Below are 14187 nucleotides of genomic sequence, written 5' to 3'. Positions count from 1 at the left end.
CAGCTGATTTAGGGGCTTCCCGTCTTTTCCTGCTTCAGTCCCTCTTGCCAGCTGCCACCTGGCTAATCTTTTTGAAGCCCTGCTGTTATCTTATTTATGTTTGTGATTGTTGTTGGTGGTCAGTCAAACCCCCTCTTCTACTCTCTCCATTCCAAACCAGCTGGGAAAAAATAGTCAACAGAGATGGAGATGCAATTATCAGCTTTATTATTGATAAACTAGATTGAAGAACTTCCACTGGCTTGCACCCCGAATCCAGCTTCAGTTAGTCCCTCAGTTGAGTTTATCCCCCAGAACTGCAAGCATGTCCCTGAAGCAAAGAGTGGACTCTGGGCCATGTATGCTCCATTCCTTTTCCCAGTCTCACCAGTCCCGCAGGTCCTCAGTCAGAGAAGTGAGAGGAATTAGAAGAAGGGCTGAAAATATGTTTCCAATATTGTTCCCTCCTTGGGAGTAAAACCTGGTTTTTCTCTTGAAAACATGGGGACAGGGAAATGGGGTTCTCTCTAACAATTTATACCTGCGTAGAAACGTCTGATTGTTGCTCCTGCCTCCAGGACAAAATCTAGGCTCCTTTTTTTTTTGCCTGTTGTTCAAACCGTTGGTGGTCTGACATCTCTCTGCCTCCTGGTCTTGCCAGCTAGGTTGATCTCATGAGGCCTTAAGTAAGGTACCTGCCGCGTTCGTTCCTCCTTTGGATTGCTCCTGCTGTTTCTCCAGCACTATGCCACTTGTCCTTCTCTCTGTAGCCCACGTCCTTCCCATTCTTCAGCTCTGAGTGCAAGTCTCAGTTCCTCCACAGAGCTTCCCCTTCAAGGTGCCAGTATGTTTCCTCTGAACTTCCCTAGCACCTGACGCCTCACTCGCATCATAAATCAAAAGACTTTTAGACCTTGAAGAGTAAGCAAGATCTAGTCCAACCCTGCCACATTGCAGCAAGGGAAACAGAGCCCCACAGGGGAATAACTTGTTTACAAGGGTGTGCCATAAACTCAGACCTCCTGACTCCCGGTCTTGTACGTTAACCTCTGCAGTAGGCTGCTTCTCAATCATAAACCAGTATTTTCATCTATGTATGACCTGTCTCCTCAGCACAAATAAGTGCCTGAGGTCAGGACCAGTGTGCTTTGTATCTTTTATGTCCTGGGGTCAGTTACCAGAGAGGTTTGTCAGGTTGTTGGACACATAGAAGGGGTATGTGTGTGTAATTTATATATTTTTAGATAGATAGATAGATTTCCTAGAACAAGTGAATAGAGCTCTTCTCTCTGAAAACAAGATCCATATAAGACATCACACAGTAACTCCTATTGTTAAATAACAGTAGATGGTTATAATTAAATACTTTATTCTTACAAATTTTATAACTTTAGAAATGAAAACATCAAGGTAACTTGTCTGAGGCACCAAGCTAATGAGCAACACTGTCAGAATTTGACTCCAGGCTCACCTGACTGTAAAACCCCCTTATTTCTTCCATGGCTTCGTACCTCTTTATGCCTTGCAGGGAAGGTCAGGAATGGAAAATGGTGGGGAGATTCCAGATTTGGAGAAATTGGTCTCTCACTGGTAGGAAACAGCCCGTCTTCTACAGAAGTTCAGTTTACACACTCCATTAGATCCTCTCAAGGACTAAGATGGCCCCAACTTTTTCCTATGCTGTTTCTCTTTGCATTTGAGTCAGCAGTAGATAACTGAGCACAGCTCTAAACAAGTGGTAGAGGCTAGCAAATCTTCCCTTTCCAGGATGATGTTTATAGTGATGAATAGTGACTTACTGCTTAGGGGATAAAAGTTCAAAACATTCAAGTAGGAGAAGCCTTTAAAAAAAAACAAAAACTATCCTCTCTTCCTTTCCCTCCAAACTATCTTGCAATGTGAGCTTAGTTCACTCCTTCATTGTTTCAAACTCAAGCAAGAAGGCTCCTCCAAGAAGCCAAGTTAGGCCTTCTGTCATTTCCCTGACTCTGAAATTTAAATCCGCTTAGTGCAGTTTATTTGCTTTTACTGTTTTCTAATTATACTGCCTCTTTCCTGAAGGGGATGGGGCCACTGGCATAGGAAGACATACAGAGGTACATGTACACATACAGACAGACGCGCAGACCTGCGTAGCTGCAGTGAGGGGCTCAGAGAGGTAGGCAGGTGTCAGGTTTGTGGGGTCATGTAATGTTGATGAAGACTTTGGGAAAATGCTTTGACACTAGAAGAGCACTGTGCCAGTTCCTCAGGGGTGCCAGATTTTTACCAGTTGAGAAAGAAATTTCTCACTGGGGAACATTACATGACATAATGGATACTGTCCTTGACAAATTCTTTTGCATCGAATGCTTCTAATGTGCCTGTGAATTTCATATTTCTTTCTTGACATAGCCTTCAGTAAAAGTCAGCTTCCCGGCATTAAAGCACGGTTTGGTGACAGGAAAGACAGGCCATGCCAGCGGGTATGAGCCCGTCAGGTGCTCTAACTCGGTATCCAAGGAGTACGTGAGGGGTAGGTTAATCGCCCTTTAAGGTTGCCCTCTCTCAAACCGGGAGCTACGCATTTTGACTGAGCTTTTGTGAGCCAGGATCTTGAGTGTTGATGTTCATGTTGTTGGTTGAGGGCAGAGCATGAGTTTTGGAATTTCTACACATGTCAGAATGGTTTACGTTCTCTCTCAGAAGTCAAGAAATTAATCAGTATGCTGGCCCAAGTGGAGGGCTGTCTGTCTGGATCTCTGGTTCTCAGACTTGGCTGTGCTAAGGAACTACCTGGACAGTGTGTTAGAGAAGCGGAGTCCCTGACCACCTGCCCAGAGAGAGAAGGATTTATTAGGTCTGGGGTGGAGCCCAGGAAACTGCAGTCCAGAAGTTGACCAGATAGTTAGAGTGAAGCTGGTTCCTAGACCATCCTTTGAGAAAGGTAAAAGATCACTGGGAAAATAGAGCATACTTTCATTTTTATATTTCACATCTGTTAGGAGTGAAAAAACCCAAAAGAAGAAAGAAATGAATGATGTGTTTAGCCCCAGTTTCTGTGCCTCAGCTTCTTGTCCCCACTTGCTTGAGTTTGTCAACCTGGACCAGACTTTTCTCCCAAATCCAATAAGTATTATAACATCCTGAGAGAAGGATTTTACCTTTTCTGATTTTTTTCTTTGATGGTTTCTTCTAGAAAGGTAAGCCCTAGACCTTCTGATTATGTAACTGTTTGAACTGTGAGTCAGCTGATAACTGTGATGCAGGAATGGTAATAAAATTCAACCAACTCAGCTCTGCTTCACTGTTTGAAGGTCAGTCACCTGTCTTTGTTTAGAGTGCAGATCTTTACTGAGGCTAGACTTAAGCTCAGGAGTGTCCATTGACAAGATTATTCTGTTGGAAACTTGTTTTTATGTTCTGATCATTTATTAGAAGAAAGAAGGCAAATAAATATAAGAACATGAATGAGTTCTGAGTAGAGACGCTCTGCCTGGCACCCACTGGACTTTATGTTAAGTAGGGAAGAGATCTAAATGAAATCTAAGTGAAAAGCAGCAAAGAAGCAGGAAAAAGAGGAATGAGCAAGACAACTGGCCTCAGAAGAAACCATTCAAGGAAAAAAGACTTGTAAAGATTTTAAGGTAGTTTCCTCGGATTCAAAATGATAGATACCGTGTCTGCAAAACAAGAATGGGTTATCACAAAAAAGAAGCAGTCAGAAAACAAGAAAGAACTAATGAAAATTTAAAACATAGTTGCCTAAACTAAAAGAATTCATTTTAAAAAACTGAGCAGAGGAAGGAGTAGGAGAGATATATAAGATCTAAATTCAACAACTTTCATATCAGGATCTGAATAGCTATTGCTTCATGTTGATAAGTAAAGAACTAGAGGCACGAACGTATTTGTTGTTAGGTGTCTCTAGAAAATGGGATTTGCAAGCAGGGATGGCTTGTTTGTTTCATTTGAAGCCATTCTACATTAAAAAAATCATTTTTCATTTGTTTCTATCACTTTTATCACTATCATCTGTTAAAACTGCTTTTTCGTCTTACAAGTATATAATGTTTTTGTTGCTTTTTTTTTTTTTACTAGGATAATATATGTCACAAATTTGTATAATCTTTGTTTTGTATGGTGCTCATGATATGATTAAAGGGACTGAGGACAGGGAGATATGGTTCACATTTTGTCTACAGCTGACTACATCTGCACTAAAACCATTAGTTTTGGGTGTGTTTCTTTTTTTGCTTTTAGCCAGTTTCTTTAAAAATCTGTCCCCAACTCAGTTCTCTGTGTATAGGCTGAACTAATAGGGGTATAAGGTAAGAGTTGGATTTAGTGTGCAGATGAGCTCTTTGGGGTAATGTCCATATTTTCAGTATGGTACCTCCAGGAAGAGTATCAAAGCCTGTAGATTGGAAGCTTCTCTGAAGAGCTGTTTCTAGGATAGGGTATTCTCAGGCTAGGCTCCCCAGATGCATACATGTCTGTGAAGGCAGTTACTGGCATCGTGAGCTGTTTTCAGCTATTCTCCATTTGGGGATTATGGCAACTCACTGTGGCAGTAACTCATTCTTTCCTGCTCAGACTCTGATGGACGTTTTATAAGGTTTAATTTTAAAATGGAAAGATGAGTCATTTTGAAATATTGCAGTTTGTTTGGTAGATAAAATTTTTCAATACCTGGAATCCATGGGGGAAAGTAATAGAAGACTCACAATAGTGCAGTGTTGAGGCACAAACCCAGACTTTTTCCCTCATACTTAGATCCAGCACTCAGTTTCTAACTCTCAGTTCTAGCAAAGAAAAACTGGAGGTTGGGAACTGGAGATAGAGCTGGGAGAAAAGTTTGAGGAAGTTAGTCTATTTAGTTCCTTAATAGTATAATTTCCTATGTGGAAGGCAAAAAGTTTACTTATTTTCCTCATACAAACTGCAGAAAATAAAGATGTATGAAATCTTCTTGGCTGATGAAGTTATGTAGAAGGCAGGGTGCGAGTGCTTGGGGCGGAGGCCTGCTGATACGCTGTTGGTAGTCGTGTCTTACAGTCCTGCATGGATGGTATGGTTTATATGTTGGAAGTTTCTTCCACGTCATAAATACAATGATAGATGGTTTATTTAAAATGGACATGTGGGTATGAGTTTTATTATAAAATCAAGTCTGGTTTTGTTACTAAAAATAAGTACTTTGAGCCTCTAAGATCTTCTCTGCCATATTTTTGTTTCTGTCTTATAAATTAGTTTGTTCTAACTTTGAAAGCTGTAAAAAGCAAGGATTATAAAAATAAGATTACTTTGATCCAGCCTCAAGTGCCATTAAATGGTGAGAGTATTAGGCCTTTGTATACTTAGAACTCTTGGTTACAAGTGACATAAACCCAACTTGAATTAAATTTAAAAAGAAAAAAGAAAAGTGGGTTCACTGGTTTAAGGAATCAGAACCAGGAGCTGTAGTTGAGGATTCCACAGCGTTCTTTGTCTCTCACCCTTCCACCACCTCTTCGGGTGTCAGCTCCATCCTTGGCAGCTTTCCTTCCCAAAGTTGAATTGTGCCTGCCTGCAACCGTGGGCTTATATAACAGATTTATTTTCCTACCCACTCTGGCCAAAAATTATTATTATTAATTCTTTTTTTTAAGGATGGAGTTCTAAGTTGCCTTGGTTGGGTCATGTGTCCACCCCTGGACCAGTCGCTGTGGTAAAAGGACTAGGATAGCATAGCCTAGCCTCACCTGCTCACTCTTGTGGTTTGGGGAATCAGTATTGGTTATCAGCAAAAAGATGCTGAACAGAAACACAGTGTTCACTTTAGCCGTGGAATAGGTGCATATCAGAATAATATTTATATATATTTATATGTTTTTTCCTCATCTATTTGAGAATTAGTTGCAAGTATCATACCTTTTTACCTCTAAATGCTCCAATGCATCTTTCCTAAGAGTATGGCCGTTTTCTTATATAACCATTGTCATATTTACATCTTCCCTCTTCCTTGGTGAGAACATAGCTCCTAAGAGCAACACACTGACTCGCTTGCTTAACGCTATACCACATCTAACATGTTTTCAGAACTGCTTCACCTGTACGCCTACCAAAAAGTTCAGAATTTGTTGGCTGTTCTCCCCGAAAGCTGGAAGTATATAGTCAGATACTATGTTTATAAATTAATGAGATTTTTCTGTCTGTTCTTTGTAGTTCTGTTATTTGTTTGTATGAATGTACACTTAGATTCATTTATTTCAGCTTGTTTTCATCTTTCATTTTTTAATTTTTTAATATGTAGAACTTTAATATGCTTCCAAAAGTCAGATCTATGTAAAAAGGTAGTCAAAGGAGTGTTACTGCCTTCTTGTTTCCCTTCCACCCCGTTCCCTCCACTTATCCCATGTGGATAATCATTGTTTTTTGGTTTATCCCTTTTTGTGTTTCTTTTTGTAATATAAATAGATACATGCAAGTTTTCTTATTTTCTCTTTATTTTTTCAGAAAAAAATAGCATATTATTGTACTCCTTTGCACTTTCACTTAACAGTATATCTTAGAAATCATTCCATATTAGTTTATAGAATTCTTTCTCAATCGGTTTTACATCTGCATAGTACTACTTTGTACATATCGTATTTATTCAGTCCCTTATGTTTGGACATTTAGGTCATTTTCATTATTTTGTAATTACCGAATAATGCTGCGGGGATTAACCACATGCGTGTGTGTTTTCATATTGTTGGAGGTGTATCCAGAGTATTTTCCTATATAGTGAATTGTTGGATCAGAGGATACATACATACATACATAGTTTAGTTGCATATTATTTGACCACTATTTTTGAAGAACCTGGAACTTCAAGGAGCAAACAAAGCATTCATGGACCAAATCCATCTATAAGGATAGCAATCTGGAGATTAAAATGTCTTACATTTGATAAAACTCTCAAGCGTAAGGTTTTCAAAATTTATTTCAAAAAGAGGAAAAACACATTTCATCTAGTCTTCCTGGAGGATAAATTCAGATGATATTTTCTTGATGTCCTATTTGAAAATCCCATTTATAAACTTACAAGGAATCTTTTCTTCCTGATATCTGTCTTTATCAGAAGAGCTCCAGGAAGAATTTTTGGAACTCAAAATTGATTCTATTGTCAAAGGTAACCTCCAGAAAAATCACTTTGAAGATTTCCCAGGTAGAGTATCTTCTTATCTATCCCCAAATAGGTAAGCAGGTGTCATTTTCCTGTTTGACTGACATGTGTTTGACAAAGTGTTCACTCTACCCCACTCCACCCTCAGCTTCTCTTTAGGAAATCTAATAGTGCCCCAGGCTTGACTTTGGAAGTGCCTCACTGCAGCTCCTTCGTACTTCCTTGTTTATTGTGTTTCTGAAAACATGGAAGGCAAATGTATTCTTATAGTAAAGTTTCAGATACAAGTCTTGTGTAGTTTCATATCTTGAGGAGGTTCTATTCCTTAATCATGACTTGAGCTTAGTTTAGTTTTGAGTATGATGTTTCACAACAAAGCATGTATTTCTAGTGCATCTATTTGTGAATTTTTAAATGAAGATTAAACATACATAGACAAAGTTTTCTAATATGAAGCTATATTTAGTGGATAGATTAAATTGATTTCAGATGTTGGGAGGAAGGCTTTAAGATTTTATAGAAGATTAAATGGGGTTCTGAGCATGTGATTTTTATGATGGCTTTTGGTGTACTAGTCAGCTATCTTTAAATTTGGGTCCAAAAAATTAAGCACAAACCTTCTTGTATTAAGAGAACTATGGATTTGTGAATTTTTTTTGTATGTTTGGGTCCCTGAAATGTTTCATCACCAATTCTTTTGGTCATTATTTTCAAATAATGTTAGATTTGAAAGAGATTTGAAGTTTCTGCTTTTATTAAAAGGGAGGCTGGGTTTGGAAATTAAAAACAAGGGACCAGGAAACATGGTTCAGATGAGCTGAGTGCGGGCCTCAGCTCTACTGCTTACTTTGTAGAGTATAAATTGCTATGTAACTTTCTTAGTGAGGAGCCATATAACATGAGATAAATATTCCTGTGAAAATTTGGCATCTTTTTAAGCTGTTTCACCTGAGTCTCCTATCCTGAAACTGATCAGAAGTGAAAGAATTTCTGCTCCTCCCCACCCCCAGCTTTAGAGTACGAACTCTTGTTAAAATGTATAATCCTCTAAAATGATCAGGATCCCTTGAGTTCCATTTCCTTAGCTTGGACCAAAATAATTTCCGTAAAGAACTTTGCTGGTAGGTAGGAAAGCCAGTCATCAGCCTGGGGAGTCGAGGGTGGGCTCGATTTGTGCTGACCTGATGGGGGATCCATGAGTGGTGAAGGGTGAAGACGGAGGCAGGCAGATTTGGCTGTCGGCGCTGGTCCGTATGCTGCCACGGGCTCTTGACGCTGGGTCTCCCTTCTCTAAGTCAGGCTGGTGGTGTCCCTGCCTTCCCCTACACCTTCCGGTAACTTGCCTGATGGGAAGTGCCAGTAACTTTGACTCTCCTCATCCTTCACATTCTGCCAAGACTTACTGTTTCTACTTCTGCTGAATCGTTCAAATCATTTTCACCTTTGAGTTTGCATTGGTTATATCTTGCCTCAGTCTTTTTTTTTTAAGGGGGAGGTAATTAGGTTTGTTTGTTTATCTACTTATTTATTTTTAATGGAGGTACTGGAGATTGAACCCAGGACCTTGTGCATGCTAAGCATGCACTCTACCATTGAGCTATACCCTCCCCTCCTCGCCTTGGTCTTCATTCCCTCTTGCCCAGGCTTGCCATCATGGCCCTTTTCATGAGAATGAAATCTAAGCTCTCTAGCCAGGTGTACCCCTGATTTCTTGCCAGCTCTGTCACTTATTGCTTTGTTCACTTGCCCTGTCATGCGGCCATGCAGACTGTCTTTAATGTTCTTCCATTCCCCAAGAATGCCATGGTGGTTACGAGCACACCTGAGTTTAAATACTTTCTCCATTGTTTACTAGCCATGTTACCCTGGAAATCTTAACTTCACTGTGCCTCTTGATAAAATTAGGATAATAATGCTATCTGCCTTATAAGGTTGTTGTGAAGAGTGAAGGAGATAATCCATGTAAAGGATTAGAGAACTGTGCCTGCATGTAGTAAGTGTTGTATGAGAATTAGCTCCTGTCCTCTGTGAAAATTCTGCGTATATCTCTGCTCAAATGCATTGTCCCCAATCTCCCCAATGACAAGTAATCTTACCCATCCAATGATGCATCCATCTATCTATTCAATAAATAGTTACTGAATACTTAATATGTTTTAGGCATAAGACTACCCACTGTGAGGAATACAAAACTTAATCAAGCCCACACTGTTCTCTGGGAATGTAGAATCTGATAGGAGAGATCAGAGAAGTATAAAATATTCATCTGTTTGTCACATGTTTATCGAGCAGCTGCAGAGGATCCAGGTACTGTATGGTCCTGAGCCTGGTGTTGCATCTGATGGCTAACTTTGAAAGATCAGAGTTTGAGTACCTTAAACAAAGTGCAGTTAAGGTGTTTGGGAGTATAGGAGAGAAATTTTATCAGCAGGGAGGGCCAGAAAAGGCTTATTAGAGGAGTTGCTGCCACCTTAGCAGGGCCTTGCAGGACAGATGGACTTTGCCCATTTTCCACCTCTCTCAGGAGGCATCCATCTACTGCTGTGGGCTATGGCTCTAGGTGGTCTGTAAGAATTTCATAATTGTAACTTTCTCAAGGGCTGGGGTGGTGGTGTCTTCATTTTTGAGTTCCTAGTACTCACTCCAAGTCTTATACATAGACCATTCTCAATAGAGGACAACGATGGATTAGGGAGATGTCTCTTCCCACATAACTTAAAGGGAGATTGAAATTGAATGATTCTCAGAATCTGCGAAGCAATTAAGCTTCCTAGAGAAGACATTTATATGAAACTGAAAGTGAGGTTCTTTGAAGATGTTCATACTATTTTATTTCTTATCACAATCATATCTATAGTAGTCATGATAGGGGTTTTAAAAAAAATGAATTCTGCTTCAGTCCTTGTAGATATTTCTTCCCATATTTCTGCATATTTTTGGGAAGAAGCTCTCGTAGATATTTCTTTAAAGCCTATCTTGGTCCAAGAATTCCAGGATGTGCTATATCATAACTTTAATCACGAGAAATCTTAGTTTTAAAAACTGCCCAACAGTTTTAATCCTGAATTTCTCCTTGTAGCAAGGAGCAAGGACCAACCCCAGTGGAGAAAAAGAAGAAAGGAAAAAGGAAAAGTGAAACCACAGTGGAGAGTTTAGAGCTGGATCAGGGCCTGCCGAACTCATCCCTGCGTAGTCCTGAGGAATCCACCGAGTCTGCAGACAGCCAGGTACAGCTGTGCCGGGATCCCTGGTGGGTGTTCCGGCTGCCGGGCGGGATCTTGCTGACACTGATCCTGTTGCTCCTCTCTCCCTATCTCTAGCCTGTATCCCTTGCACACAGACCTGGGCTGGGCTTGCACTGTTTCAGTGGGTGAGCACCAAAAGACCACAGGCATTTTCGCTAGCATCCTGATCCTTTCAGTCTCCGAGTTTTTTAGTGGTGTTTGCTTCCTTCTTGGAATGCAGCATGATACTAGGCCACAGAGGGAGCGAATGTGAAAAGTGGCATTATGAACCAAGCTAGTTAAGACTTGGAGGGCCTCTTTTGCCATCTAGGGAATGCATTTAGGGCTCAAAGTGCTGGGTCAGCCTTCACAAGAACATTTTCACAATTCCAGATGCTGGAAAAGTCAGGAATGTATTTATTTTGCCAAAATAGGAAGGAAAGTTTGGCTAAACCTAGAAATAATGTGGCCCACCTAAATGAGATTTCTAAAAACACGCCATAGTGTGCCTAGGACATTGGTAGGAATTTTCTCCCTGAGTTGAGGCAGACTCTCGGACTTGAGTTCTAATATTTGAGCTCTGACATCCACAGCAGTTTACTAGGCTGTGCTACTGCCAGGAGGGGACCGTTTAGAATGAGACCAACTAACTGCAGCTTAAGAATCATCTAGACCCTCAGATTTCTAGGTGATCTTCATTGTAGGAAGCTGTCAGCGCCTGACATCATAGTGGTAATAAGTAGTAGTGTCGGGGGTGTCAGAGCAGAGACCTTTTCGCTGCCTATAAACTTAGGATGGTGGCTTTTAAGCATTCGATTGGCAGAGGAGCAGGTGCATCAGGTTGGTGGGAGTCAGCAGGGGGTTAAGTGTTTCTAGAATGGTGATCTGTTCGTGGGATCGGGGGAGACCTCTTTATGTGGAATCCTGAGTGAAGAAGTGATGGGAACACAGAGAGGGTCGAGGAGGTATCTGTTAGACGATAAGGGGGGTGAGGTTTGGCTTTTGGTTTTGTTTTTTAAGGTTTAAGTATTTAAGAGTGAGCTAGCAGGGGAATGGTTCCCAGAAGTGTTTCTACTGCTTGGACATGATGTGTACATAGAGATGAACCGTGTGTTTTTCTGTTTGAGGAAAGCCACTGGGTTGCTTTGTTGTAGAATGTTGCCTCCCTAAAAGGTCACAAGCTACTTAATTATAGATGAGTCCTTAGATTGTGACTCATGAATCTTATTTTGTCACACTTAAGATGTCTACTTGCATTTCAAGGGGTGTTAGGAGATTCTCAAAGTAAGTCCTAATTCATATTATTTAGTTGTTTAGGAGTACATGGTAAGTATGGTGAATTTGTCAAAAAAAAAATCAAAACCAAAAGAACTATTATGTCATTATCATAAACTCAGCTTCCAGCTCTGCTGAAAGGGACCTCAAAGATGATGAAGTTACTCCCCATCCCTGTTTTACTGGAATAGAAACCGATTCCAGAAAGGAGGTGGGGGAAAAGCACTGCCATTGGAGAATAAAACACATCTCACTGGGTTCTAAGACTGCAGCCTCTTCTCAGTGGATCCTGGTGATTTGGAGCCCCTCCCTCAGCTGGATCCCATTATGAGTGAATTTAGTTCTTAAGAGAGTTGTGTTAAAGGAAGATTCTTCTTGTGAAGTTACAGGGGTCCCCTTTGAATGTGAGTACGTGCAGGTGAGGGTATCCCTGTACAAGCTCTTGCCTCTGACTCATAGAGCGTCTCTCTGGTGGGTGTGTTTGTCCTGCAGAAACGACGCTCAGGACGGCAAGTGAAGCGCAGAAAATACAACGAAGACCTGGACTTCAAAGTGGTGGATGATGACGGGGAGACGATCGCCGTTCTGGGAGCCGGCCGGACGTCTGCCCTCTCAGCTTCTACACTGGCTTGGCAGGCAGAGGTACGGCCTTCGTGGTGGGCTGCTGGCCTCGGCTGGACAGTCATCTTGACTACTTGATGGAGTTGTACTGTGGCTCTTGTTTAAAGCATAAGTTAGATCACTTTAACTGCTGGTTAAATCCTTTAAGTGGCTATTGCACTTGAAATAAAGCTTAAATTCCTCACTGTGCCCAGCAGGACCCTCTGTCGTCATACCCTCTCCCTAATTCTCCACATTAATTTTTCAGATAAACTACCTTTCACCATCTCTCTCATTACTCTCCGGCCACAAGACTTGCCTCTTTTAATGCCTTGAATTAGCGGTTCTTCCCCACCTGCTGGCCTTTGCCTGTATGGTCCCTTTTGCCTGAAATGCTCTTTATCCACGTGCTTTAAATGGACTCCTGCCCATCATCCTAATGATTCTGTATTTCACACTTTATTTCTTTCATCGCACTTATTACAGCTTATAATTGTGTTCTGGTTTCATTTTATTTCTTGGTCTCTCCCATTAGAATGTAAAAGTCTGATACGTAGTAAAGTATTTTTCAGTGAATGGAATCCCATGAACTAGTAATTACAGTTGGAACTTGGAGTTGACAAATGTGTACTGAGAGTCTACTGCAAGGCCAGGTCCTAGGATCCAAGGATGAGTATCAAGGCATGGTCCCTGCCTCCCAGGAGTTTTATCTGTGCTGATACTGTGATAAGTGCAGTCTACAGTGACTACACAGAAGGAGGAGTGGACAGGAAAGGGAGGTCAAGGTTTTAGGAGAGGCATTTCCGACATGAACTAAAGCCCCACAGCATGAATGGTACCAATGACAAATTGATGGGCTCAGTAGATGTTGGAGTCTGTTTGAGGAGTGGTAGGAGGTGAGTCAGGAGTGGTAGGAGGAGTCGCATTATGCAGGGCCTGGGATATCAGCTGAAGTATTTGGCTTTCATGCTGTAGACTGAGCAAGTGGCAGGAGCACTGATGGGTTCAAGCAGAGAAGCAGGATGCCCGCCTGTGCAATTTAGGAACTTCCATTGGCAGCAGTATCAGGGAGGGAAAGGATAACACTAGGACCTGATACCCCAGATGCTAGAAAGGGAGAGGAGTCAGTGTGAAAAGAAGGAGGTCTGTGCCAAGCCGCTTACGGAGGAGAAATTAGAAGCAAAAGAAGAAGCAGGCTGTACGTGTAGGAGAGGCCTCATTGCCAACAGCGCCTTCTGGGACACAGGCTGCCTGTTGTTACGGAATCACTGTCGCTGACTTGGCAGAATCCACGTTCTGCATGTGCAGCAAAAGCGCAAATACCTGTTCTTCCTCCTGGACACCGGCATGGCTCACCGGCGCTGATAATGCTTTATCTGTGTAAAGCACCTTGCCTCCAGCCTAAAGCATTTCCACGTAATTTCACATATCCTTTCACTCTGCGTGGGAAGTAGCTAGGAGCAGGGGCCATTTGTCCCTATTTTGACAATCAAGAAACAAGCACAGAATGATCCGGGTCGTAGAGGTATATAGCAGCAGCTGCTCAGTGACTAGCATGAAGTGTTGATGTCACATCTCTCTGCCAAGGGTTATTCAGCTAATGAATATAACACCTAATAGAAGCATACTTTTCAAGCAGACAGTTAAGAAATAGCCCTTCCAAGACTGCTGTGAGGCGAGAGGAAAATTACATTGCTTTACGGTGAATTTTCCTCCCTTGGAGATTTTATGGTTGGTTTGGTAGTTAAGACACTATAAGGGACTTTATTTTCTCCTAGTAGCCACTTAGCCCAAGTCATTAACCATATTTCCATTGTTGTTATGACTTCTCCCCTGGTACCTGAGGGGCAGCATTAGCTGATCAGACAAATAATTTGGGAAATTTTTATGTATCTTAACAGTGCTCTTTTTATACTCTTCAGGGTACAGCAAAGAGAGAGTTTATATATGGTGAAATATAAGGTAGAATCTGAATTTGCA

General features: G+C 41.3%; 1 protein-coding gene across 5 annotated transcripts in view; it reads left to right on the top strand.

The window, feature by feature from the left end:
- The window catches only part of CHD6 (chromodomain helicase DNA binding protein 6), a 159381-nt gene that overhangs the window by 61230 nt on the left and 83964 nt on the right, over positions 1-14187 (top strand). For all 5 annotated transcript variants that reach the window (XM_015237811.3, XM_072944227.1, XM_072944230.1 and 2 more), the window contains 2 exons: positions 10188-10335; positions 12100-12249. In XM_015237811.3, coding sequence (XP_015093297.2) covers positions 10188-10335; positions 12100-12249 — 298 coding nt within the window. The remainder of the gene's footprint in view (positions 1-10187; positions 10336-12099; positions 12250-14187) is intronic.

The sequence above is a fragment of the Vicugna pacos genome, chromosome 19 (assembly GCF_048564905.1).
Source record: "Vicugna pacos chromosome 19, VicPac4, whole genome shotgun sequence".
Lineage (NCBI taxonomy): Eukaryota > Metazoa > Chordata > Mammalia > Artiodactyla > Camelidae > Vicugna > Vicugna pacos.
This window is presented reverse-complemented; position numbering and strand designations above follow the sequence as displayed.